Source organism: Pseudonaja textilis, chromosome 7 (assembly GCF_049901715.1).
Source record: "Pseudonaja textilis isolate UNSWEBS1 chromosome 7, rPseTex1.2, whole genome shotgun sequence".
Classification (NCBI taxonomy): Eukaryota; Metazoa; Chordata; class Lepidosauria; order Squamata; family Elapidae; genus Pseudonaja; species Pseudonaja textilis.
In genome coordinates this window covers 38569287-38596810 of record NC_141996.1, presented here as the reverse complement: position 1 = coordinate 38596810, position 27524 = coordinate 38569287, and the positions used below count along the sequence as shown (strand labels likewise).

Here is a 27524-nt window from a genome sequence, read left to right as displayed (position 1 = left end):
TTTTTTGTAAGAAACAATATATTTTATTTTTCTGACACCACAGCCCTGGCAAGTGGTTTTGTACCAAATTTAATGGAGGTTACACAGAACGTTTTACGCTGGGGACAAAAAAAAGCCACAAAAATGTCAGGATAACTTTTAGTGTCTGTTCCACTCCCACGTTAATGTCACCGGGCAGGGAGGAGGCAGGGGTGCTGAGAAAATAAGAAACAGTAAGACTACTTTCAAGTGTAACAGTGTCCAAGTCCAGCCTCTTCCTGAAAGTGGTAACACTCTCAGCACAAGAAGGGGCTCTCCTAGATACGCTCCCCAAAATAATACAATGTATTGCAGCTGCCAGAGGAGGAGACAGTAAAGGGGTGGGAGGGAGAGACAAAGTGCTGGACAGCACTCATAATCTGAAAAATATGTCCTTAACTTATTTTTTTTTAAGTTTACCCCCCTCAACTGAACTTCAGTTCCTTTTGTGCTTTTCATTAATACTCTGCTCTGAGGTTGTAGTTTGGTTTTTCTATAGATTGAGTTGAAGGAAAATAGTCCAAAGTTCTGAAGATGGATTTTCCACCTAAAAGTAAACAGCCTTTCACCCCCAAGACTAAAGTCTCTGCTAAAATCCCTTTTACAATATAGTACAGTACACAAAAATAATCCCCAAAGATAAGTGAGTCCTGGGAGAAGCCAGTCCGAAGGACGTAAACATACAGAGAATGGTGCAACTCGTGACAAATGGCAATTCTCAAAATACAGCTACAGATTTTCAAAGCAGGTGCCATCACAGGATACCCAAGTACACAAAAATAATTTTTAAAAAATAAATTTTAAAAAAACAACCTGTTAAAATGAATTCATTTGTTTTCAGGAAATTCCATACATTCGAGATTTTCCAAAGCATCCTCTGGTCTGTTTTCACCTATTGCATGATCAAACTGTGCTCCTGGAATTTCATCTCAACAAGGATTGGAACCATCCAGTCTTTACGTAGCAGCTTAAAACATTATATTCCCTGGATTTCCAGGGCCTTGGCTAAATCCTCCCATTCCTACATCAGCAGCCATGCCCCGTGGCCTCATCTGTGGAGGAATCATGATGTTCTGTTGAGGTGCTATCATGCCCTGCATTGACATCATCATACCAGGTGAACCTACAGGTCCTGGATGGCTGTATAGCCCAGCAGTAGCTCGATCCTTGCCTGGAATCATGCCTACTGGGTTGCTCATTAGGGTGGGTTGGCCAGGCATAGCTGTTTGTGCTGGTGACATCATCCGGTGGTGAGGTCCCATCATTCCTTGTTGCAGAAAGGCAGGTGGTCTCATAGGGTTATGGCCTGGCATAGAGGATGCTGCGCCAAGAGGAATATCAGGTGTGCCACCAGGGCCTCCCATACCAGGTAATGCCAACCCCATTCTTGGATTCTGTTCTCCCATCATTCCCTGTATATGAGAATAGCCAGGCCCAACATTATGTGGCTGTTTGCGGCCTGGTACTTCTCCACGAGGGAAATACTGTAATGTCTGGCTTGGCTTCTCGGATGGAATTATCCTGGACAGGTCAAATTCTGGTATTCCAGTGGCTCCAGGGCGAATCACTTCTTGTAGCTCTGGATCAGAAAAAACTGAAGGCATATTGTTTCCTAGAACTGTGAAAGAGTCTGGTCCCCCTGGACCTCCAGACTTACAAAGTGCTGGATCGGTTGAACTTTGGGGCATGCTGGTGGGTCGCCCCAGAGGTCCTTCCCCATGGAAGCTCATTCCAGCTGGGAAGTTGCCTTGTCCTCCACTAGGACCATTATGAGGGAATTGCATCTGTTGGGGAGGAGATTGTACTGGAGGAAATCCCTGTGGGAAGCCCAGGCGTCCTTGAGGTACCATTGGTGGGTCTTGGGAACTGTGGCCCATCATTGGATTGTGTGACATCAAGCCAGGTCCTACAGGAACCCCGTGAGGAGGTATATTGGCTCCCATAGCATTGGGAGAGGGCAACTGATTACTATGAGTTAGTGGCTGTGTCATTCCCATTGGGCTAAGAGTTGCCATCGAGCCTGGTTGGTTGGGACCAGAAACACGAGGATTCTGGGGGTTAATGCCCATTCCTGAAGAAAACAAGGGAAAAGCATATTAGAACAAAATAAGTAAAAACATAAAACCATTTAACAGACACAAAACCACTTTTCTTCATTGCTATGCTAAAGTGTTTCATGCAGGCTATTTCCATACCCAGCTTTTCAACATAGTTGTTTCCTCCATATTATCTGATATTAGAGATACCTTTCTCTCTCTTACGGAAAAAAAGATGTAGGAAAACATAAATATAGATCCATATTGATCATGCTTTTCTCATGACTAAGTGACTAAATTTTTGAAACTTTGGCTTCTTTGCCAAAGCAAGGATGTTGCAGTAATTCTAGGGATTCTAGGGCATAATCTAGGGCCATACATCACTTACAGTCAGTATTTTCAGTACCGCTTACAATTTCACCAGTACTTTTACAGGAGAAACCCAAACTCAATACATTTCAGAAAATATCAATACAATAATTAAATCATGCTTTAGAAAGAAATATGGTAATATGTCTCCCATACTGTTTCAGGAAGCTATAACAATTTCAAGCAAAATCTCCTAAGGTAACATAAATAAGAAATTCAGACAGTTACAACCCATCTGCTGTTGCAGTCTCTCTTTTCTAAGCATTAATAACCACTGGGGTTTCTGGATCAACCAAGATATGAGTAAAATTTAACGACTACAGGTTTTGAGCTGAAATTGTTATTCAAGAATTGAACCAATTTGATCTGATAAACAAAATTCAACTATAATCTATAATGGGGAAGTACTGAAACATCAGCTTTGGGGGAGCAAATCAGGATGAAAACAGGTATAGACCTCCAGAGCACTACTTCTCAAAGTCTTTTCCACAGAAAGCCACTCTTGTGCAAACAACTTGCAGTTATGCTATGTAAGTATGCTTGATCCTAATCATACAGCCTGAAGCAGCATCCAACATATGCTTGTGCCTACAATGTTCTTACTCCAGAGATTTATCCTTTCCTGTTTTACAGATAATTACACTGTCTCCATTACACACTTCAGCTTCTTCCTCAGTGCTTCTGAGCCCAGACTTAATCTGTATACCTGCTTTGCTGTGTGTGTGTTTGTGTGTTTGTGTGTGTGTGTGTGTGTGTGTGTGTGTGTGTGTGTGTAAAGGAAAGCTGGAGCTGCTAGTTATGCTTGAAACATTATGGCTTAACTTATCTAACAGTAACAAGATATAAATATTATACAATAAACAAGATGGGAAATCCAGAAAAACAACACATAAAAACACATCCAACAAAGGGCTTTACCACTCTAGCCCAGAACCATAGGGGATGCAGATAACAACTCATAGGTTGCTGGTAAAGAAGCTGGAAAAGTTCCAAAAAGCCATGTTTTCTCAGTTTGTCTAATTTATACTCTTTCTAGCTCTACAGAATGCTGAACAGAGAATTAGATAAAAGAAAGCCTGGAATCTGTTTGTCAGCAGGATGACTTTCTAAAAGCCAAAAAGAATTAGACCAAATCATTGTTTGGAAGAAGCCAACAATAAAATCATGTTCAAAAATGGGCCAGAACAGTTAGAAACTCTAGAGAGAAAAAATCCATAAATTTGGCAGCAATCAAGAGAGAAAAGAATTCTAGAAACAGTAGTTTCTATTCTTTCCCTATCATGTCTAGTCTTTCCAACCCAGTATGATATGGCAAAGAAATTACATATAGGTAATCCTTGACTAATGGCTGCCTCATTCAGCAATGGTTCAAAATGTTGACAGCAATGAAAATGTAGATTTACGACTGGCCCTTGGCTTATGGCCTCTGCAGCATCCCTGCATCACATGATTGTGACTTGGGTGCTTGTCAATTGGTACAGATTTAGGTCAGTCACAGCCTCCCATGCTCACCATTGTGACCTTCGCAACTGGCTTCCGTCAATGCCCATTGTAACAGATTTTGTAACTTGTATGGTATAGTAATCCTGAAAATTAGTATAGTATAGTAATTCTGAAAACTGTATGGAATGAGACCCAATTTGGTGTGTCGGGCACAGCCAGGAAATATGTTAAGTGCAAAAACAGATTTGTCTGGGGGCTATGGAGAAAAACATCCACCACCACCTCCATCCTCCAAAACTCAGTACTACGGGAGAATTAGTACCTTTAAACATGACTGACTCTTCCATTCTAAGCTTCTCTTTTCTCTTTTCCTCTCATCAGAGTGTAGTGTATGCTACTTTGGTCTAGTTTGGTCTCTGGTTAAGGCACCAGACTAGAAACCAGGAAACCCTGAGATCTAATCCTACCTTTGGCATGAAAGCCAGCTAAGTGACTTTGAGCTAGTCACTTTATCACAGCCCAATTCACCTCTGGATGGTTGTTGTGGGGAATAGGAGGAAGAAGGAGTATTAGGAACATTCATTGCCTTGAGTTATTTATAAAAATAATAAAGTTGAAATACAAAACATCTAAAAATGCTCTGTATTTTCTAGAGTGCATGTACACACACAACATAATGGAAGAAATACACACACAGAAATATACCAAGTTACTTTTTTTACTAAGAGAAAATACAGATGTCTCCTATAGCCACTGCCAGCAAAGGGGTTCCAGATGCATGCTCTGCATGCTTTTCTTGCCGTTTTCTTTAAAAGAAAAGAGCACAGGATAACATCAACCCTGCAGAGTCTGATCACACAGGTTTGTAATATGTTTTGTGGAAGAATTTTAATGGTCACCAACACCAGATTCCAAATTTCTCCAAAGAGCTTATAAAAATTGCTGAATCAATGTTGGAAAACTCTCGATTTATATATAGAAGCTTTTTAAAACTGTTTTAAAGAATAAACTCTTACAACAGTTTAATGATCTCACTCTCAAGAACCACTTGTTTTTCTAGATCGGGGGTATCAAACTGGATTTCTTGGAAGGCCAGATCAACATTATAGTTGTCCTCCATGGGTGGGGGGGGGAGGGAGGAGCCAGGATGAATGGACTCTTGCAACACTCTGTCAGCCAAAACGGTCTATGGGGGGGCTGTTTGGGGGCTCCTGCACCGTTTTGGCTGGCGGAGTGTTGCAGGAGGCCGCCCAGGCTGAAAATGGGGCTCGGGGGGGTGGTGTCTCTCCCAGAGCTGTCATTAGTACACGTTCAATTCAAGCGCTAGCACTTCAAGATGAAAAGTCTAACTGCCATTAGATAAACACCTAAAACAACACTTAATCTGATAAAGAAACGCAAAATAATTATCAAGAATCCTTTCTTGGAATCTGCTTCTGGCTTTTATGAAAATAAAAGTGGAACAACTTGCCTGCAGAATTTGTGAATGCTCGAATACTGGAAGTTTTTAAGAAGAGATTGAACAACCATTTGTCTGAAATGGTATAGGGCCATGACGGCGAACCTATGGCACGTGTGCCACAGTTGGCATGCAAAGCCCTCTCTGCGGGCACGTGACCCATCGCCCCAGCTCAGCTTCATTGCACATGCGCATGCACCTCCCATGGCCAGCTTATTTTTGGATCCATGCTGTGCATGCGTGGGGGGCAGGGGGCATGTGGGAGATGCATGCGCATGCAAGGGGGGGTCATGTGCACATGCATGGGGGTGCAGCGTGCCCCCCCGTGCTTCCCGTTCTGGGCCTAGTAGGCCTCCCTGCAGCCTCCTGGAAACAAAAACAGGCCACGGGAAGGCGTGCCACACCCACGCCCCATTTTTGCTCCCAGGAGGCTACAGGAAGGCCTACTAGACCCAAAATTGGGCGCTCTGTTCTGTTCTATTCTAAAATATCAGTCAGCATGATCACTTCTCGTTTTCTAACATAGCTATTTATGGAAACACATAGCATTCACATGAATATGCTTCCTGGAGGTGTGCACCAGTAAAGGAAGATAACTATATAAAATTATTTAAGCAAATAAAATCAGATTTGGGAAAATGGAAAAGCCTACACTTATCAATGTTGGGAAGAATCACTACAGTAAAAAATGAATATCTTACCGAAACTGCTTTTCCTGTTTCAAACACCCATAAAAATTGAAAAAACATTTTTTGAGGACTTGAATAAATTAACTTAGCAAGGATTAGCAAGGAAAAAAGCGAGAATAAAACTGAAAATGTTCCAAGAATCTAAAGTAAATGGAGGGTTTGGATTGCCAGATTGGTTTTTATATTACCAAGTAATATATGTATGGCTAAAAGAATGGACAACTAGACACAAGAGATTGTTATATTTAGAAGGACATGACCAACAATTGGGATGGCATGCCTTCCTATGGTATGAGAAGAATAAAATCCAGAGATATTTTCAAAATCATTATATAAGAAACTCACTAATATCTGTATGGGAAAAAATAAAACCTAAAATATATTCAAAAATTCCAGAATGGCTCTCAACGATGAAAGCCTTTACATACCCAAATCTGGTGAAGTTTGAAAAAAAATGTGACATATAAAAGACATTTTGAACTCTGAAGGAAAATTAAAATCGAAGCAAGAGCTGGAAGACCAGGACATTAAATTATCATGGTGGCCTCAATTGCAAATGCAAACTAGATATTATTTAGATATGAAAAAGTATGGCTTTTATAAAAGAAAAACACCCTTTGATCAAACACTGCTGAATTTTGATGAAAAACTAATCAAGAAGATTTATAACTTTACTAAATTTGAAAATGGAAAATGTACAAGTAAAAAATACAATGGTAAAATGGTCATAATATAGAATTAGAGGAACAGCAAAATTTATGGGAAAGGAATTATAACCTAACAATGGCAACTTCGTATAAAGAAATCTATATAAAATTTTTTATAGATGGCACTTACCACTGGCTAGGCTATCTAAAACGTTTAAAAATATGTCTAGCAAATGTTGGAAACATAATCAAAAAATGGGCAGAGACTATCATATGTGGTGGACTTGTGGTAAAACAAAATTTTTTGGGGACAAATACATAGTTAGAAAAGATGATTGGAAAATATGTAGATCTTAAACCTGAACTATTTTTATTAGGTATAATATCAGCTAAACTTGATAAGAAAAGTATGTATTTAATATTGCATGTCTTGACAGCAGCAAGGATTGTATTTGTGCAATGCTGAAAAATGAAGAAATGCCACGAGATGAAGAAATAATTTAGAAGATAATAGAGCGTGCAGAAATGGACAGACTGACATTAAAAGTGAAACAAAAAGAAGATACAGAATATTATCAAACATGGAATCTATTTTATCAGTGGCTGGAAAAAAGGGGTAGAGGTTAAGAATGTAAAATATATTGTTAAGCAAATTAAATACCCAAACAACACAATGTTTATTAAGTAATAAGAAATGTAATTAATAAAACATTAATAAAAGTGAATATGGTCCCTGGACTAGGAACTAACTCACAGGTATTATAAGCATACTTATTTCAAAGAGAGATAGGAACAAAATCTTTTTTCCTAATCTTTATACTGGAAATTATAGTAGTGCTTAAAAGTTTGTGAACAGTTTTGAATTTATTTAAATAAAGGAATTTTGTGCATTCACTTTCAAAGTCTGATCTTTACAACACAAGTATGCATGGCTTCGACAATAAATTCCTGAGAATCTTTAAAATCAGTTATTGATACTCCCAAGGCTTTAATTTTTATTTTTTTAAAAAAGTTTGGACTCTACCAGCTCACTGTCAGGCAAATCATGTACAAATAGAACCAATTCAACACCATTGTTACCCTAGCCAAGAGTAGCTCACCAACTAAGAATAAGGGGCCTAATATTCTGGTGGTCTCAGAGAAATCCAGGTTAACATCTAAGAAAATAAAGGCCTTTCTTGCATTGATGAATGTCAATGTTCATAGGACCTCCGCCAGGAGAGTACTGAACAATGATGGTAGGTCTGTTAGGCTTTCAAGGAAAAAGCCACTATTATCAAAAAAGAACATTGATGCCCATCTACAGTTTGCAATGAGCAATGGCCACATGCATAAGCTAGAATATGGGTTCTCTGGGGTCTGTGGATCCTTGGGGGCTGCGATGCCATCACAGGGTCTCCGTGAAGGATTGAAGAAATATTATGACTGAAATCTTCAGTAAAATCTTGTAGATCCATGGCCACAAAAGGTCTTTGGGTCCATGGTGAACAAAAGGTTGAGAATCATTGAGCTATAAGTTTATTGAAGAGTGTTCTTAGATAGATGAAACCAAAAGAGAAGCTTTGGCTTGCATGAAAAGCATTATGTTTGGCAAACGCAAACAGTGCATTTCAGCATAAAAACCTTAATCCATCTGTGAAACATGGTAGTGACAGCATGGTAATTCAGGTCTGCTTTGCTGCCTCTGTGCTGGGATGGCTGGTTATCATTGGCAAGAAATTGTACCAGCAAATTCTACAGAAATTTGGAATTACACCAGCAAATTCTACAGGAAAATGTCAGAGCATTAAGTGAAGCTCAAAAAAAGGTTGGCTGTGCAGCAAGACAACAACCCAGACACACGAGTTATTGAAACAAATAATGATTAAAACAAAAGAATGGCCAAATCAAAGTCTGGTTTTCATCCCGTAGAAATATTGTGAAAGGTTTGTAAGTGGACATTTCATGCAAGGAAGTCCACCAGCATCCCAGAGTTGTTGAAATTCTTCCAAGTTGATATGCAAGACAGTTATTGGAAACATTTAGTTCCAACTATTGCTGTCCACGATGGACACACCAGTTACTGAAAGAAAAGTTTCACATACTTTTGCCATACACAAATATATCGCCTGTATTTTTCCCAGTGAACAAATGAAGAAACAAAATGTTTTTGACCCATTTGTTTAAATGGGTTTTCTTTAACTAGTCTGATGACTTGTGTGGATCTATATATGCATGAATCAATACTGAAAATTCAAAAGGTTCATAAACCTTTAAGCACCACTGTATAATTTAAAAAAATCTGGCAGTCACAGTGCTCTCTACCATCAGAGACGTACTGATGGTAGAAAGGCAAGAAAGAAAAAGGGTGGATCAATAAGGGGGAAGCCCCTGCATATATGCTTATAAGTATGTCCTATGAAATGTATTATTAAAACTCCCCAAGCATATAGTTTTTACCATGCTCACTGTGTCTGGCTAATCATAGTCAATTCTTTGCTCTCAAATCACCCTATTTATTAGAATAATTTCAGTGAGCAAAATTCAGAAAATCATCTGTTTTATAAATAAATGTAAATAAAAATAACTATAACTATTTTTATTTACATTATTCCCAGACAGATGGTAGAACTGTATGTGATTGATTAACAACATTTGCAGGATTCTTGCTAGTTACCTGAAAGATTGTTAATTGATGGTAAATTTGGAGACCGTGCTGGAGGAGAGTCATCATCTGATGAGGCTACAGTCTTGATAGCATCATGATAGAGTGGTGTTGAACTGGGCATAGCAAACTTGGACATCCGGGACATCATAATAGAAAGAGGATTTTGAGACAGGGTGGGTTCTGGAGGAATTGTATAAGGACTGCTGGAAGGAAGATTTCCAGAAAGAGTCACAGGAGCATTCTGACTAACCGTTGAAGGGGGTGCACCACCTAGAAACAAATACATGCAAGTTAATATTTTTACATTATTTAATGAACTTCATTAGAAAAATATGCATTGCCAAAAGTTCCTGGCTTCTAAGTTAGAAGTCCTGCAGCTATTTGAAATTACTTAATAGCATGTCATTATTTTTGTTTGTTCTAATCTTGCCTTTTCATGTACTTATAGAACTTTTTCCTCAGCAGGAAAAGACCTTCCTCATCACTTCTACTGCTAGACCTTTTAAACTGAACATGTGAGGGATGAACTTAGAATCTGCTGTATGCAAAGCACATGATCTCCCACTGAGCTATGATGAGCCTAAAAATCCTATTACCAGGAAACTGTTCTACAATTTGTCTACCAAAAAACAATTGAACCCAACAGTCATTCTCCCCAAAGACCACCCTTTGGCCACACTGTGTTTCAGAATAAATGATTACAGGAAACTACAAGATCTAACTATTCAAGGCTAATTAAGCTTCAAAGTGTTTTAGAATTCTTTTGATGGGATAGAGAAAGGTGCTGTAATTTAATTGACCTTTATCTAATTTGTAAGGATCTTCCCACTGTTAGTCCATCAATGTTCAAGAAAAAACAGGACAGGACCGTGAAAAGACAAATGCTGTGCTTGTTGCTCATTTTGCTTTCTGTGATAGCTAAGTTTGTCTTCAACACAGCCATACTGAGTCACGTGAGCGGCTAAATGAAAGGAAGGAAGGAAAATGGGCTACATCTCAAGTGAAACAACTGCAGCTTTTGATGATATTTTTATTGCAAGAAATGCACAAGTGTTAAGAGTTATATACAATACATGTACTACATGGGATTATACAGCAGTTTGAAAGCAAGCATTTGTTTATTTATTCCATTTGTTTGCTACTCACCTCACAACAAGAAGACATTAATTAATATGGTGGTAGTAGTCACCAGATCTATTTTGTACCATTAGGAATTGCCAGGCAAGATGTATTGCACTTGCAGGTGGCTTTGAAAGAGAATGCTTACAAAATACCATTTTCACAATCTTCCCTACATTAATTAAACATTTATTTTGAATATTAGTTACCTTACTAGTGGGAATCTCAATGCAAGCATTATAGCTCCTTTTCAGAGGTCATGTGAACTAAAGCTGAACAAGCAGGAAGCACTTAGAAGTTCACACACTGTTATAAACTGTTTTTAATGCAAACAGCTAACTAGCTTGTAGTTTTTCCTCTAATATTCTAATATAATAGTAATTAATGGCCATAACAAAAATTCTAGGTAAATTGTTTTAGAATTTAAGCCACATCCTGGATACAGCACAGGGCTTTATTTTAATAATTCTAAAATTAAATTTGGTTGGTATTCAGATAGGACAAATAAAAGGACAAGGATGTGTTGGTTGGAAATATTACTGCCTCAGATTAATAATCAGAAAGTGAGGAAGAGAACTTTATTTCAGAGGGTGACTCTTGAATTTCAGAAACCACTTCTAATCCACATTCAAATGAAATCTGAGTATTTTACTTCATCGAAGATGTTTATCATCAAATAGCTATCTGCAGAAAGTTATAAAAGCTTAAGCTTAAAGGGGAAATAGGCAAACTAAAGACATCAAAGCAGCTTTTTTGCTATGTCAGTAGTAAATGAAAAAAAGAAAAGAAACTGCTCGAATAAAGTCAGATAATAATAGGTGGTAAGAAAAGGGCATGATTCCTGATTTCCTTTGAGTCTTCTCCCCAAAGGGAACTGTGTTTAAATGGAGTGAAACAGAAAAGACATTGGGGCCTCAAGATATGTAAGGAGAGAACACCTGATTACTATAAATCAGTTAAGTTTGTAGAACCAGGTCAATCACATCTATGAGTCATGAAAAAGCTTGCTGATCTCATTCCAAAGTCCCTCTGCCTGAAACCTATAGTTCCAGATGATTAGAAAAGGTCAAATCTTCAAAAGAAGATTTGAAAAAAGAAGCACCTTCCTGGTAACTATAGATGAACTGGCTTAACTCTGATACTAGGCAAAACTCTAAAGTAGCTTTACTTTGGCATCATTGGGAATAGAATGACTGCTTAAAAGAAGCCAATGTGGGTTTATCATGAACAAATCATGCTAAATCAACATCTCCTTTTTTGATAGGGTGACCAGCTTAAGAGATTGTGGTCATGCACTGGGCATATTACCTTGACTTAAACATTTGACATGATTTCCCAAGAAATACTAGCAGAGAAGATGCAAAAATGCAGGCTGTGCCATACTACGTTAGCTGGATATAAATCTAAATCAGGGGCACCAAACTCAATTTCATTGAGGGCCACATCAGGGCTGCGGTTGACCTGGGGGGAGGGGCATCGCCAACTGGGTTGGTGTGGCCAATTGGGTGGGCATGGCCAGCTTGATGCCACTCCCCAAACTGCTGGCATGTTTCCTCTTTGTATTGGGTAGATCGGGTCAAAGCCATGCTGGCCTGATCTTTCCTCTTTGCGCTGGGTAGACTGGGTTGAAGCCAGGCTGGCCCGATCTTTTCTCTTTGCATTGGGTAGAACTGGATGGCCCCACGGGACGGATCTGACTACACCGTGGGCTGGATTCGGCCTGCGGGCCTTGAGTTTGACATCCCTGATTTAAATGAACAATATTTCCCAGTGAGTATACATCAGTGGTGGTATAATTGTTTCGAAGAGGAGCTAGAAGGTCACCACCAAATTTGCAAGTATTCTTTTTTCCTAAGTGTATGATCTTGCATTTAGAAACATTGACTGCATTTTCACATTTTTTAATCATTTTTTTTCAGCAATGCCAAATAATTTCCTTTGTTACGAATATCCCTAGGAATGTCAAATCTATTATACACCTTTGTGTATAATACATGCAGGAATTCATTCCTACACTGGGAAGGGGGTTGGACTAGATCAGGGGTGTCAAACTCACATTGTCACAGTGGCATCATGTGACGTATCAGGACTTTCCCCCTCTTCACTAAATCAGGCGTGGGCGTGGCCAGCACTTGACACATCTAGCCCGTGGGCTGGGAGTTTGACAGCTCTGAACTAGTTGGTCCCCAAGTGCCCCTCCTACCCTTACATTCCATAATTCTATAAAACTATATTCCCTTGCCTGGGTTACTTAAAGGAAAAAGCATATATGAGCTGGAAAAATTATGTACAGCTGTGGTCTCACCATTATCATGTTGAACAATGATAGGAAACTAGCAACACTTTCATAAACTTTCAAAAGTTTAATCACTATTAAGGTCAAAATTCTGTTTGCCTGAGAATTACAAGAGATCCCTACTATTAACAAAAGCAGATTGCTGCTCCATTGCAATGATTTCTCTGAAACACTAGAGGACAGTGTATCCAAATAGTTGACTTGGTTGCCTTCCTAATTCCCCCGAATAATGTGATTTCGTAGACTGAATTGCTCCCAAGGCTGGATCTATCAAACAACTACATGCAAACATTGCACACTGGAGACTTGCTTTATTACAACCTTACAGGGTGAGAATAGTCCATTGCCTTTAAATCTGGAAAACTATAAATCTGGAAGATTAAATGGCACTTGCAATTCTGCAGGGAAAACAAGGCCATGTGAATCAAAACCAAGGAATTCCATTTTGTGGAACAGTAAAACCCATTAAAATTTCAACTGACATTTCTCTGACAATTCACAATAGAGTCAAATCCAAATACTAAACTAACTTCCATGAGAGTGCATAGTGAGAAAGAGCATTTGTGTGACATCTCTAGAATCCACTAAAATACAGATAGTTTACCATTTCTGGGTCTTTTTTCAAAAATTTCTTTGTGACAATTTTATGCCACACTCAGATTGGTGCCAGAATCTAACCAATCCTGACCAATGTCAAAAAACTAAGCAGGGCCGCATCCAATTAATACTTGGAAGGAAGATCACCACAAATCATCAAGGTATAGATTTGACCAAGAATGTTCCCAGAAGGCAGCAATAACAAGCTATTTCAGTATTATTACAACAATATGGATATAAAGGACATCCTATTTCAAAATGGTCCTCTAACTAATGGCCATGTTCTCAATAGTTCTGCTTAATAATGTAATCAATCAAATTAGATAGGTACGTCAGGCTGCTAAACAAGGAACATACATTTAAACAGCTTACTCAATTATCAATTCAGTTTTCCACCAATTCTGTTACTAGATTACTGACCCCTAGCCCTTTGCTTTAGTTTGAACATTAAAGAGGGAAGATACAGTCATGTGAAAAAGAAAGTATGCCGTCTTGAGTTCTATGATTTTTATGTATCAGGACATAGCAAAAATCATCTGCTGCTTAGCAGTTCTAAAAAGCAGGCAAATAGAGCCTCAGATGAACACAACACATGACATATTATACCTTGTCATCATTTATTTTACAAAAAGAAATCTAAAATAGAGAAGTCATGTGTGAAAAATTAAGCATATCCTTTTTGCTTCCATAGGTATAAAGGGATTAAGCAGCAGCCAGGTTCTGCTAATCAAATGCTCTTGATTAATTGATCATCAGCAACTATGACTACCTCTATAAAAGCTAAAGGTTGAGGACTTTGCTGGTCTCTAGCATTGAGGTTATGTGTTATGTGTTAACACAATGCCAAAAAGGAAAGGCATCTTAGAAAAGCCACTGGTCTCACATGGCTTCTCCATTTTAGATTTATTTATTTTTTTGTAAAATAAATGATGACATGGTGTAATATGTCATGTGTTGTTCAACTGACATTGTATTTACCTACTTTTAAGAACTGCTAAAGATTTAGATGATTTTTACTATATTTCTACTAACCATAGAACTCAAAGAGACTGTATTCTCACGACTAAATTCTCAAGAGAAACAAATTGACCTGCTCAACTGCTGAGCATTGTTAATAGCACCAGAGAAGAACAATTTAGGAACAAGCAAGGGACACTACTGATCAACAAGGCATAAGAAAAAATAAGCCTGACCTGATTCAACATTTCCCATCATGGCTGGTGAAGACATAGCAAGAGATGTTTTGTGGTTTGGGGGGATTCCAGGACTCTGCAATGGGGGCTTTGGAGATGAAGTCCATCCAGGAGAAGGTGCAGGGAGGGATGGAGACTTGAGATGGACAGGTGAAGCGGCAGCAGAACCCATAACTGGGGGAGATTTGATTGAAGCAGCTGCGGCTGCGGTAGTTGGACCAGCAAGGATCCCTGCCAGCTGTGATGGAGTCTGGGGAGACTTGAGGTTTCCAGAAGGAGAACCCAGCATGGGAGACTGAACCTGGCGCATTGTGGGAGATTTAAGTGGATTTATGCCTGGAGAATGAACTTGGCTTGCACCAACAGAGACATCCAGAGGTTTGCGTCCAAGATTGCGTTGAACCGGAGGAGTCGTGTTGAGGCTGTTTGGATTATTACTGGAGGGGTTCAGAGGTAGTGGTGGCATGTGGCTAAGACGATTGTTAGTCCTTTGGTCAGGCCCTATTTGCTCTCTATGATTCCGAAGACCAACACCTGGGCCCTGAGACATAGGATGAAAAGGTCTTGGGCCAATTCCATAGTCTTGTTGAGGATGCTCACCAAATGGCAAAGGAACCATTTTTTGCTGAGTGGGGAGCATTTCTGAGATACCTGGGCGCATCTTCATAATTTCTTCTGGACCCACTCCAGCTTCCCTCATTTTCTGAGGTAACATTGGTGGATTGGAAGTCATGTTGACATTCAGATTGACATCCCCTTTCATGCTGCTGGCGCCTATCCCAAATTCCAACTCTCTATTAGCTGCCATCTGAGGTGGTATTCCTTTTGGAAATTCCCCCCGAGAAGGGCTCATGGGTCCCTCAACCGGCATACGTGGAAACATGGGGTTATTGCCAGGCTCCATGTGTCTTTGAGGGGGAATCATCCGGTTCATCTCCATGCCAGGCCTAATTCCTTCTATGCTCATGCCAGAAGGAAGTCCTAGTTGTTTTTCTGCTAATTGCTGCTGGAATATATCTTCAGGCAAACCTTGAGGATTTGGAAACCTTTCCCCTCGTCCAGGACCACTGAACACACCTGGCCCAGGAGGAAAATTGCGGCCATCTGAAATTTTTGGCATATCATCTGGCCAAGGAACACTTGAAAGCCCAGGTCTACCCGTGGTGTTTGGGACACTGGGACCTTCTATATCAGGATTTATCATTCCAGAAAATCCAGGCAGTCGCATCTGGTTGCTGGGTACATTGGGATGGGGGGGCATGCCTCTTGAAGGTAGTGAGTGAGGCATTGCTATGCTTTCAGGAAAGGGTTCAGGGCCTCCCGGTCCCCAGCCATCACCGGGGGTCATCTGATATGGAGGTGGGGGACCTCTAACTAATCCTCGTGGGCCATGCTGGTGAACTATCATGTCCTGTAAGGAACACTGCTGTACAACTTGCTCTTGCTTTCTCCGTTTCTCTTCGTAGAACTCCTGCTGCAATTTCAGCCAGGCTACTTGTTCAGGGGTCATATGATCCAGATGGTCTGGTACAATAGGACCAGACTGAGAACTAATGGATGGTGGTCCAACTTCATCTGGTGAAAATGGCATGTCTCTGTGCCCTTGGGAACCAAATGCAGCCCCTCCTTCTGTCCGGGGTCCTGGTCCTTTACCTAAACTTTGAGATTGGGCCATCATTGCCTGTATTGGCCCTTCAGATTTCTTTTGGGGACCATCCAGAACTGCAGAATTTGGCTGGGACCCCCCAGTTTGGCCTCCAGCAAATTCTTTTTCATCTGGGAAAAGCATTCGTTGAATATCTCGCAAAGTTTGTAACGAACGTTCTCTATGCTCCAGTTGTTCCTGGGATAGCCCATCTGGATTTTCACCCATATTTGGTGGATCTCCTCCAGATACTTGCTGGTTGGGACCTTTAGGATCTGCAGTGGAACTATTACTCCCTTGGGAAACTGGGCTAACTGCTCGATTATTGGGCGTTGAAGTTTGCCCAAATCCTTCAGCTTGTAGAGGAGTGGAGTTTGCAGGACTTCCTGCGGGCATCACATTACTTTCCAGGCCAGGATTGTCTTGGTCAATAGGGCAAGAAGAGCTAGTAGGTTTAGGTGCTGGTGCTGGTGCTGGAACTGGAATGGGAGGAGTCTGCTGCATTTTTGCATTCTGGGGAGGAGTTTGCTCTTGTGAAGTAGGCAGCTGTGATGGAACTTGAGGCTTTGTATCATTTCGGAGAGGCGGAAGCTGAGTGTTCTGAAGAAAACAGAGAATTTCACAAGAAGAAACTGATCAAAGATGCTTTCACAAACATAAAATCTTATCATCTGATCTTATTCAACTTCTGAAGATGAGGAATTTATTTTGGGTTACAACATTTTTATGTCTCCTCTGCCAGAACCTTCTTTCTACCTGAATCAAAATAAAAAGTAACCCACCCAAATCGAACTACATAAAGTAAGCCTGCCTCTTTTGGCAAATGAGGACCTGGAAAAAATGCACAGTAATACAAATAATATATAACAATTTTCTGTCCAGCTTTGTATCCTACACTCTCTTCTCCCATTTATCAAGTTACTTACCAAGGATACACTGCTTCGTTCTGCCTTGTTAGAGATGTTCTGAATGTGAAAAGAGACAATAGTTTCTACTTGTCCCTTCAATACAGCTTCTGCAGCCCTAAGGAAAACAAAACAGATGCATCTAAGACATCATTTAGATTCTAGAATGTTCTTCTCTGCCATTAAAAATTCTTATAACCCAAAACGACAGTTGATAAAATATATAAAAAAACCTGTTCCAATTGAATAGATTCTAGTAGCTAATGTCAGACAAAGGAACATATACCTATAATCAAATAATTCTACAAATCCAGTGCCATATCTTATGTTTTCCCTCATACAGATAAATCTTGAAGAGAGGCATCAGGACGAGAGACATGTTCCCTGCACCCAAATCCTGCCATAGAGAGCAAACAATATGACTTTTATGACTAGAACAAAACAGGTATAATAATCTGCTTGTTCCAGAATTCTTTGTCACAAACTTCTCTAAAAAGGAAAGGATGATGACTAGGCAATAGTCATTTAATATGAGTGGGTTCAGGGAAGTCCTCTTCAGCAGGAGTCATACCAGCACAACTTTCAAGACATTTCTTAAAAAGGCATTTACTGACATTCAGACCTTCATACTAGCTACACAAGCCAAGATAAGATCAAGTTCACAAGTAGCAGAAGTAACTTTACCAAGGATTCTAGTCAATTGGGAGATTCACAATTTCAAGGGCATAATCTTGGTCAACTCTTTAGACAGATTCCCAGTCCAAAATGAGTAACTCTATCCACAAATGCCTTCATAGCAGCTCATTCCTGGTTCTGACCTAACCTTACTCAACAGGATTCAGGTCATTTAAAAAATGCAGAATGGTAGAGAAGTAACAACACTTAATCCCTTTAGTACTGTAAGTTAGGCTCAGACCTAAATTTCTATCCAAATTCAATTATGTTCACTTCCCCCCCTACATTGTCATTCTTGGTATCTTTTCTGCCATTTCATCTGAGGGAATTCCTTAAAGTACTCCCCTAGGACCAACAAATAGAAGAAATCACTCAGCAGCAATCCTACCAAGCATTTGCATTGTTTTGGCATTCCAAAAATTAACTCTATGCCCAACAGAACTTCCCATTCAATCATTCATAAATTTCCAAATGCCTTTATAAGCCTGTCAAGTCTATTAGGAACTTAAGAGAAATCATTTTAATTGGACCATTCTCTCTGCAGAAAATGTTGGGCCTGATTAACCCAATCCAAATTATAGGAATAATCTATGACAAGCTGCTAAAAGAAATGTCCTCCACCAACACATGCCATCTGTTCTGAGTTGAAGACCAAATCTAGTGTACAAAGGAATCAACAACCAACTCACTGTTAAGTGCTAGCAATTTGAACTGGAATTCAATAGCAGAACAGTAGCATTCCTAGCTTCTCCCACAATCCTTACCACACAAGCAAAGTCTTACCTCCAGTCACACACAAAATAGAGCTTCTCACAAGGTGTCACAGAAAATGACTTCCATTCCTCCTTGCCTAAGTATGAAGCCTAATGTAGCACCAGAAACTCAAGTGAACACATCTGATACTCAAACTTACCGTTTTCAGTAATACCAATATCTGCCCTCTTGTTCACAATGGTCATGGATAGTGATAGATTTATTGCAAGTGGACCTGACATTTATCTTGATCTCAAGTTCTAACCATCTTAAGATTTGGGGAAGAAATCACTGAAGTAGAAAGTGGCCATAATTTTCCAACGCCCTGTAAAACTCATTTTGCCCATATCCTACCAAACGTTTCTGTTATTATAACCATAATCCTCTTCTCTTTACCAGGTCCTCTATTGATTTATACAGTCCCTCCCATCCTGAGTTTTCCCAAGGGTTACATGCCACTACAAATATCTCTCCAGAGAATCTCTCTTTCTTGGCAATTGACCCAACCTCTAAATTGATCTGTCTCTACCTAATATAATTTCCCCGACCAAACTCTTCCATCCAGTTCTCACGCAGATTGAAGTTAGCCTCCACATTATCTCAATCTAACGGATAATCTTTGTTTTCTACTTCTACTCAGGGAGTTACCACTCTTTCCCTCCTTTCCTCCAAACTTCCTCACAGCAGTCCAATGTTCTGAGCTGCAGTACTTGAACAAAACACACACACACACACATTTTACAGCATACATTGAGCAATGGTTATTTTTTTTTCTTTATCTTTATCACTGACATGACCTATCTTATCTAATTCAATAATTCTTTCATTCTTTTAATGTTTTAATTTCTCTATATAGTTTGTGATTAAATGCACGTCTTCTGCCATTTCCATAACTTATCCAAATATCAAATATTACCTTTTCTTTAACCACTCATACCAAATGTTCCATATTTCATAACAGCCACTATCTTCTTTATTTTTTAACAGTTTGGTTAGGCTATCCATCTCAGCGCATTCAAGTATTTTTTTTAATTACCATATCCTCTGAAGGAATGGAAGACAGTTTCCAGTTTTGTGCGTAGGTTATTCTAGTTATGATATACAAAATTAAATATTGATATTTTTTCTCCATGTTTGAATCTATCATACTTAGCAGAAAGGTTTTGGGTTCAAGTTTTAAATTTTGTTTTGTTATATTTAAAATCCTATTTCTAATATTTCTCCAAAATTTCTGAGCACATGGGCAAGTCCACCACATGTGAAAATATGTTCCTTTCACGTAGTTACATTTCCAACAATTGGGTGGTAGATTGGGGAACATCTTAGCCAGTCTCACAGGAGGTAGATGCCAGCGATGAACCATTTTATATAAATTTTATTTATATGAGACTGACATGCTTAATTTGTAATTTGTTTGCCAAATGTGTTCAGACTTATCTAATTCAACACTATGGCCCACATTTTTAGCCCAAATTATCAGAGATTCTGTAACTGTTTCTTCTTTTAATTTGTAGTCCAAAGGATACTTATATGTTTTACTAATTGTTTTCTTTTCTTCTCCTAGCCATATTTTATTTAATTCTTGTGGAATCGTATTAAAGCCAAATTGTTCTCTATCTTTTTTATAATGGGTTTGCATTTGTGCAAAGGGCCACCATGCTATCTCCTTTCCTTGAATTTGTATTTGGTTCCTATTTTAAAGTTATCCAGTGTCATATACAGTAGGAACCCAATCATGGGAAAGACTGCTGACTTGACAGTTGTGCAGAAAACCATCACTGACGCCCTCCATAAGGAGGGAAAGACTCAAAAGGTAATTGCAAAAGAAGAACTGGAAGCCCAACTGAAAGCCCGAAGCCTCAACGCTTTACTTTTCAATGAAGGTAGGACACTCAACTAACACAACACAGTTTTGGATGTACTGGTCTTCCTCCCATTGTCTTGAGTCATTTACATATAGGTCTTAATCAAACCTTCTTTTCACTAATTTAATTCCATTTTCTTCAGAAATCTCCATTGTTTAGGCTTTTTTCCCTTTTACATTTATGCCTTCATTCTTTCACACATTCCTCAGTCAAGTTCTACAATAAATGATAATCTAAACAAATACTGTCCTTCCCTGGTAGAGTTATCAGTTTAAATCCTATACTGGAATATAGAGGGGGATCATCAAATATTCATAGAACAGTATTTTTAGTGTTTCTACAATAAACCTACTTCAACACAGAGAAAAATATGTACCACACATATGATGTGATAGATGTATAGATAATAATTACACCAGATATATTTATAACAGCAAGCTATGACTGGCTGCCACTTCTCATTAAGAATAACCTGCAAAAAGACAAATCTGGCATTATTCTACAGGACAGCAATAATCAAAATATGAAGATTATCCTATATAAAGAAATCTGTGATGGAATATGCACTTGGGGGGGTGGAGGGGAATCTTAGTAGCACCACAGTTTCCCAGGGAAGAGGCAATACATTTCAGACAGAAGCCCAAACTAAGAGACTATGCAGTCCTAAAACAGATGAAGGAGGAAAGTAGTAGTTCAGGGTATTCATACTCCAGAATCTCTCAGGATATAGCTATAAGGTTACAAGGTTCTAGCTTTAGTCAGGCAATATTATGTTCATTAGGTGTAAGCAAATAAAGAATATGTTTCATATTTGGGGTTGTGCCTGATAAAGACCTTGATAATTTTCCTGTATTGAATTTACAAAGGAGGCTTGTCAAAGCTGTGAAGAATTCTGAGAAAAGAGACGAAGAAATCCAGATTGCTGAAATTAAATATAAAATTGATTTACTTGATTAAGGTTAAAATAGATATGTTATCTCTAATAATACTTAATAGACTTTTGCTGGTCAGGTTTTGATGAGATTATTAAGGATTTGTTCATACATAAGAGATGGGATATGGGAAATAGGAATCATTAAGCTACTAAAATTGTTTATATTTGTTGTAATGAAGGGGGAAGTAATTTATATATATTTTCTTTGTCTTTCCCCTATTATTTTTTTTCCTTTTCCATTATCTTTTTATTTCTTTTTCTTTTCTGCAGTTCTATTTTTCTTTTTATTCCATTTTTTACCATTGTAATTTTAATTTGTAATAAAATTATTATTTTAAAATGGATCCACTTACTTGTTAGCCATGTCTGTTGAAAAAACATAGACCACTTTGGATGGAGTCTTCTGTATGCTTCCTGGTTCTGAAGTTGTAGTCTGACCATGGGAAGGTGTGGAAGACCGGGGAACAGAACTATTTGAAGGAAGCATGGAGTGTGTTGTATGTGATGCATCTTGTGATTTTGTATGTTCAGAAGAACCAAGATCTAGAAAGAAATAAGTGAAGAGAGTTTATTTTGAAGAGTAGAGTATAGGTTTTGATTTCTTCAACAGCCTTTTAATTTAATTTAAGTGAAACAGAATTGTGGGGGGAGCTGTCCTCCTTCCACAAAATAATGTATTGATGTTACTTAGTAGAAGCCTCAAAGCAAGGGAACATCCCAAGCAAAATGGCATCTAGCTGAAAGCTTTGGAAGAAATAACTATTTCACAAAACTTTTGGGATAGTAACACACAAAACAAGTTTCATGGTTCAGCAAAGATAGCAGCTGCTTCTACTCCTTGTAGTCTGCAGCAAATAAAGTATATAATAAATATGACACATTATAATCAACAGGGTTTTTTTTAAGAGTATGTACAAAAGTAATTCCTGGATCACTGAAAAACTGAATACTGATATTGTGTAAGGAATCGACACTATCCCAATATTTAACTATTATTAAGTATTAAAGCATGGGGGAATTATAAAATCTTGCAAAAAATTAAGTATACAACATTGTTCTTGCTTCAGGCTTATAAAGTGGCAAATAAAGAAAATAAAGCAAACAGGTCAATGGGGAAAATAGAGGTTCAAAATACAAAGTTCTAGTTTCCTTTACTGCTACTACAAGTTCCTAAAGCTGTGGGGCATTTGCATCAAAGTTTGTTTGTGTTTGTTTATTTTTATCAAATGTATGTGTCCATCTCACAACTCTGAGCTGCCTACATCAGGACGAAACAACTTATAATAACAGTTATAAAAAAATTATAAATTATAAATTTTTTTTTACAAAAATTGCAAAAAAATAAAACAAACTAAAACTAAGGTTTGGAGGAGAGAGTTGAGTTAACCTTCTCTGTTAGTGTACCAACCACCTCCAGCCAATAGTTTCTCTTTCGGGATCCTATAGCAATCAGCATAGGGCTTTATTGTATGTTAAAAGAGGCGGCAGATCTTATATCCTGTAGCAAGACGTTCCAAAGGGCAGGAGCTGTGGCAGAGAAGGCTATTCTCCTGAATTCCACAGCTGATATTCCTTAGCTAATGAAGGCTCTTTTGCCAGCATGAGTGGGGTGGGCCAATCCCATTCGGGAAAGATGTTTCCATTGTCTTAACATGCTTGTGAATAGTTGGCACTTAAGCAAATCATAAGCAGTCACTGACTTACTTACAACCATTAGTTTAGTGACCATTACAATGGCATTGAAGAAAGTGGCTTATGACTGGTTTCAACACTTAATGACCATTGCAGCAGTCCATTGTCACATGATCAAAATTTAGGCACTTGGCAACTGGCATGTATATATGAAAGTCCCAGGATGTTGTCATTACCATTTGCAACATTCCAGGTTGGCTTTTGACAAGCAAAGTCAATGGGGGAAGCCAGATTCATTTAACAACCACATGATTGACTTAACAACTGCAGTGATTTATTTAACAACTGTGGAAAAAAGGGTCCAAAATTGGACAAACGTCACTTAACAACTGCTTTGATTAGCAATGGAAATTTTCAACTCAATTGTGGTTGTAAGTTGAAGACTACCTATGAGTAATTAATATTAAGAATTCAACTCAGACATTGTAATGCATACATTATTGAAGAACAGCTTTCAACATATATAATGACTACAAAATTTAAAATGCTCAAATAAACCAAAAGTAAGATTCATAAATAACATGTCAGCCATCCCAGGTAAACCAGACAGGAAACATGACCAGATGAGCTAATGCAATGTTATTCTAAGGCTACAACAGAATCTTACAAATCTGATATTAGAAATCTCCTGTGCTCATTTTTAACCACCTGATCCATTAAGGTGGGCCTTCCCCGAGATTCCTTCTGAGTATTAAACAACACCAGGGTTTCCCCTATCTTGTTTGATTGTTTCCCAGGCAGCATCTCTTCCCCTATTCCTCAAGATTATTCTAACATCAATTACACAATAACAAAAAATAATAATTAGAAAACCTAATAGAAGATAAAATCTTCTAAAATATTAATTTAAATATATGGTAAATTTGAAATACAAGTGTTCAAAAGAACAACTTACAAATTTATCATATATTTTTAAAAATAATTTGGTATTGTCCATTTGATTCTATACTTAGCTATGTATATCTTGTCTTGGAGATTCAATGTAAACTATAGTTAGTACCAAGCCTCAAATAGGCAAAGAGGTTCAGAGCAATGCAATCTGAAGGCATCAAACTAGAAACAACTTCCCAATGTGCACTGTAGTATGTCTTGTGTAGAACTTGAGAGAACCAGACTCAAGTCTACTATAGTAGCTTGTTGATTTTGGGCCAATCATTTATTTGTTTATTTAATTTGTATGGCCATCCATCCCATCAAATAATTCTGGGTGCATAACAATCTTAAATAAATTAAAAAAAAATTCTTATCAGAGATACAAAAATTAAACTAGATAACACTCAAGGAAAATATCACTATTAAAGGTTGTTAACTTATCAATTATCCCAATCTATTCTAATACCGTAGAAGGAAAAGGGGGGAAAAGAAAGGATATATGACTTGTACCAGGAAACAGGATTTCAATCTAACGAACAGATATATTTGATATAATTAGAGAAATACCCCTGCACACATGAATACATACTAGAAAGATGTTCAATACTAGAAAGTATTGGATACTGGCCAAGCCTATTTATATTGCTATTATACTATTTATACTGATTTTATGCTGCTATTATAGAAATGTCCCTAACTCACACAGTTCTATAGAGTTGAGCATGGGGAGCTAGAAGCCACAGAACATCAATGAAAGTGCCAACAGAAAAAGCATGCAGCATCATGGCTAATTGTTAACGGGCTGTAGAATTAATCCCATCAACCAAACTCATACTGTTTAGTTACTATCGGCAAGCAGCCAAGTAGCATCTGAAGCCACTCAATGTACTTTGTGCATTTATTTCCTAAAGAACAATCCTTCATTTAAAAAAGTCCACCAGTTCAGCTTTTTGGAGCTGGAAATTCTAAGGATATAATTTACCCAATCATAATAAAACATGTGGAAAGAAGATCTCTCCACTAGAACTTAAGGAGACAGTAGTCTAGAATGAAGGGGACAGGCCTTTAACCATTCTGGCCTTATGCCCTTTAGGATTTTAAAGATCAGCATCAATACTCTTAATTGGGCTAATTGTGTGAACGCAGACTAAATTCATGGAGAGCACTAGCAAACAGGTTATACTGGGTTAAAAATAATTCCACAGAATTATTCACAAATGAACCAAACTACTACAAATTCAGCAGCATCATTCCTGAGATAAATATAAACAGACCCTCTAAAATAAATTTCTTATACTTGTAAAATATATTACTTCTGAATTCACTAACTGCTCCTTATTAAATGTTTGAAAAATGAAGGCTTTCTCTTTAAACCTATGGAAGAAACATTCCTCCTTCAGATATACAGAAAGATAGACCTTTTCTTTTCTGAGACAAAAGAGTCCTCTGGTAGGAAGCCACTGAGACTCTCTGTATCATGTTACTGGCCAAGGGAATATGCCTTCCGTTTAAGTATATCGAAAAAGAAAAAGACTGTTAAGAAACTTAAACGTGTGTGTATGTGTGTACCCTTCTAGGATCCTATCTATGAAACACTACATAATGAATACATATTCCTATTCATGCTTTTACAGAGGATCAATAATAGAAGCTCTCAATCAATATAAAAAGTTATCCATATTTCTGCACTTTTGCATATTAACATACCTTTGACTTCTGATTCATCACTGGGAGTTCCAGCATCTCTCTGTTCAAATGAGTCGGCTGAAATGCTCCTTTCTCTCTTTCCTTTCCCTTTTGACCCATTGCCAGCCCCATTCTTCAACCCCATGCCTCCTCCTTGTCCTGGAAGCACTTTTGGTGTATGGGCCCCACTCTTGGGATCGCATGGAGAAGGCTGGGATTGGCCTGTTGAACCCCCCTGTTTACCCTGATTGGAGAATTTAGAGTCCAGTTGTGGGTTGCCGGATGGGGACATCACTGTAGGGGGACGGACCATCACCTCCTGTTTTGACTTAGGACTACTGGCAAGGAAAAATGAAGAGAGTAATATACAATACAACACAACATATAATAATACACACACCAATTTATTCAGCACTAACTCAGTCTTATTATATAGTGAGGAAACTCCAAGAAATTAATTCATTATATGCTTATTGTTCAGCTCCTATTTTAAAAAATGTAACTAAGAGAGTAACTAAGTTGTTTGAGGCATTATTACTTTAGTGAAGAGAGCAAGATAGCAACCTCCCAGATCCTAGGAACCAGTCAGTTACACGAGGATGTACCTCTTTGACTTCTGTCAATAAAGACAATGGTTTCTATGTACAAAGACATGCCTCACATTAAGATCAGCACAAAGTAAATAACAAGACACCATAATGTTCACAAAACCACCCCTCTGGATTCAAACAGCTCAATTGTCAGAAAAGAGCCAGCTCAGAAATGATTGTTCTACTTAGAAAATTACATTATAAATTTCTATCTTACATTACTTTTTAACTGATAGATGCAAATATTATCACACAGTAATAATTAAAAGATTGGATCCAAATTTCTTACTTTATATACTCTGCATGGAGCTAATGTATAAATTGTTCCAAAACTACACCCAATAGCCACTATATATTTAATAATTTTACACAGAGATATTCCAAATTGGAGAAAACATCTCTGATAATGGAAATTAGTCTGGAATACCATTTAAATTCTCTTAAAATTTTAGTTTTCATAGGAATACAATACTTTTGGTGCTATAAAATTCAGTCAGCCACTGAATAGAACATATCAATTAATTCTCAAATATAATGAAATTAGAATCAGCAATAAGACAGAGAAAATTCTCTGCACTCATATCTGCATGGCTTTTCATTAAAAAAAATTACTTCAGCAGAACCGAACCAAATTACTTGTGGTTTACTATTCTTCTCTTTTTAATAAATTTAAAATAAAGTTCAGTCTTGAATAGACTGTGTTTTTACAAATATCTATGGTGAATATAAATATAAATGCTTCCTGGTTTTTATTCTGCCCTCCCACTCTCCTCAAAAGAAAAAAAAATAGAATGGCATGTCTAACACATTGATTACAGTTATCATTTCTCCTAAAATGTATCTAGCAAAAATTACACCAGAGATTCCCAATGGAGACTAAAAGGAAAATCAAATATAATGCCTGAATAACTTTCTCCAAATGAAATTCAAAACAAAAGTAGAAAGCCCTTGAGAAGAAATGAACATAATTCTCACTGTGTTCCACAAAGTTCAACAAAATTTAAGAATACTCAGCAGATAATACATATATTGAAATATTCTATAATTCATATTTATTTAGCAGTTACATAGCATAATCATGCCCTATTTAAGGCCAATGAACATTTCTTACCTTTGGGCATTTCCTGATGGGGAATTTCTCACTTTGGGGTTACTGGAATGCATTGACAGAAATCCTAAGCACACAATTACACACACTGACAGGCTTTTGTCAAGTCCTTCTGTTGCTTTTGGCTGTTGTGAAACACTTTCTGCCACGTGCTTTCTTCAGTGCCACTGACCTACTTGTCTTTCTCCTCCGTGCTTCTCTTTTCTGCTGCACTGGACCTTTTCCTCTTGCAAATCCAACATTCTCCAAATGAGTGACTCCTGCTTTTTTAAGGAAGTCTCTCAT

At 38.1% G+C, this 27524-nt stretch overlaps 2 protein-coding genes across 2 annotated transcripts; both read right to left on the bottom strand.

Moving 5' to 3' along the window:
- On the bottom strand, positions 1-27376 carry BCL9 (BCL9 transcription coactivator). The gene is made up of 7 exons (XM_026700690.2): positions 27243-27376; positions 25563-25879; positions 21644-21833; positions 17085-17181; positions 14514-16758; positions 9318-9578; positions 1-2089 (listed from the first exon to the last, which is right to left on the bottom strand). The coding sequence occupies exons 1-7, from the start codon at positions 27293-27295 to the stop codon at positions 987-989; spliced, it is 4266 nt and encodes a 1421-aa protein (XP_026556475.2). The 5' UTR covers positions 27296-27376; the 3' UTR covers positions 1-986.
- LOC148125310 (uncharacterized) lies at positions 27342-27524 on the bottom strand. The gene has a single exon (XM_026700691.2). The coding sequence runs from the start codon at positions 27522-27524 to the stop codon at positions 27342-27344; it is 183 nt and encodes a 60-aa protein (XP_026556476.2).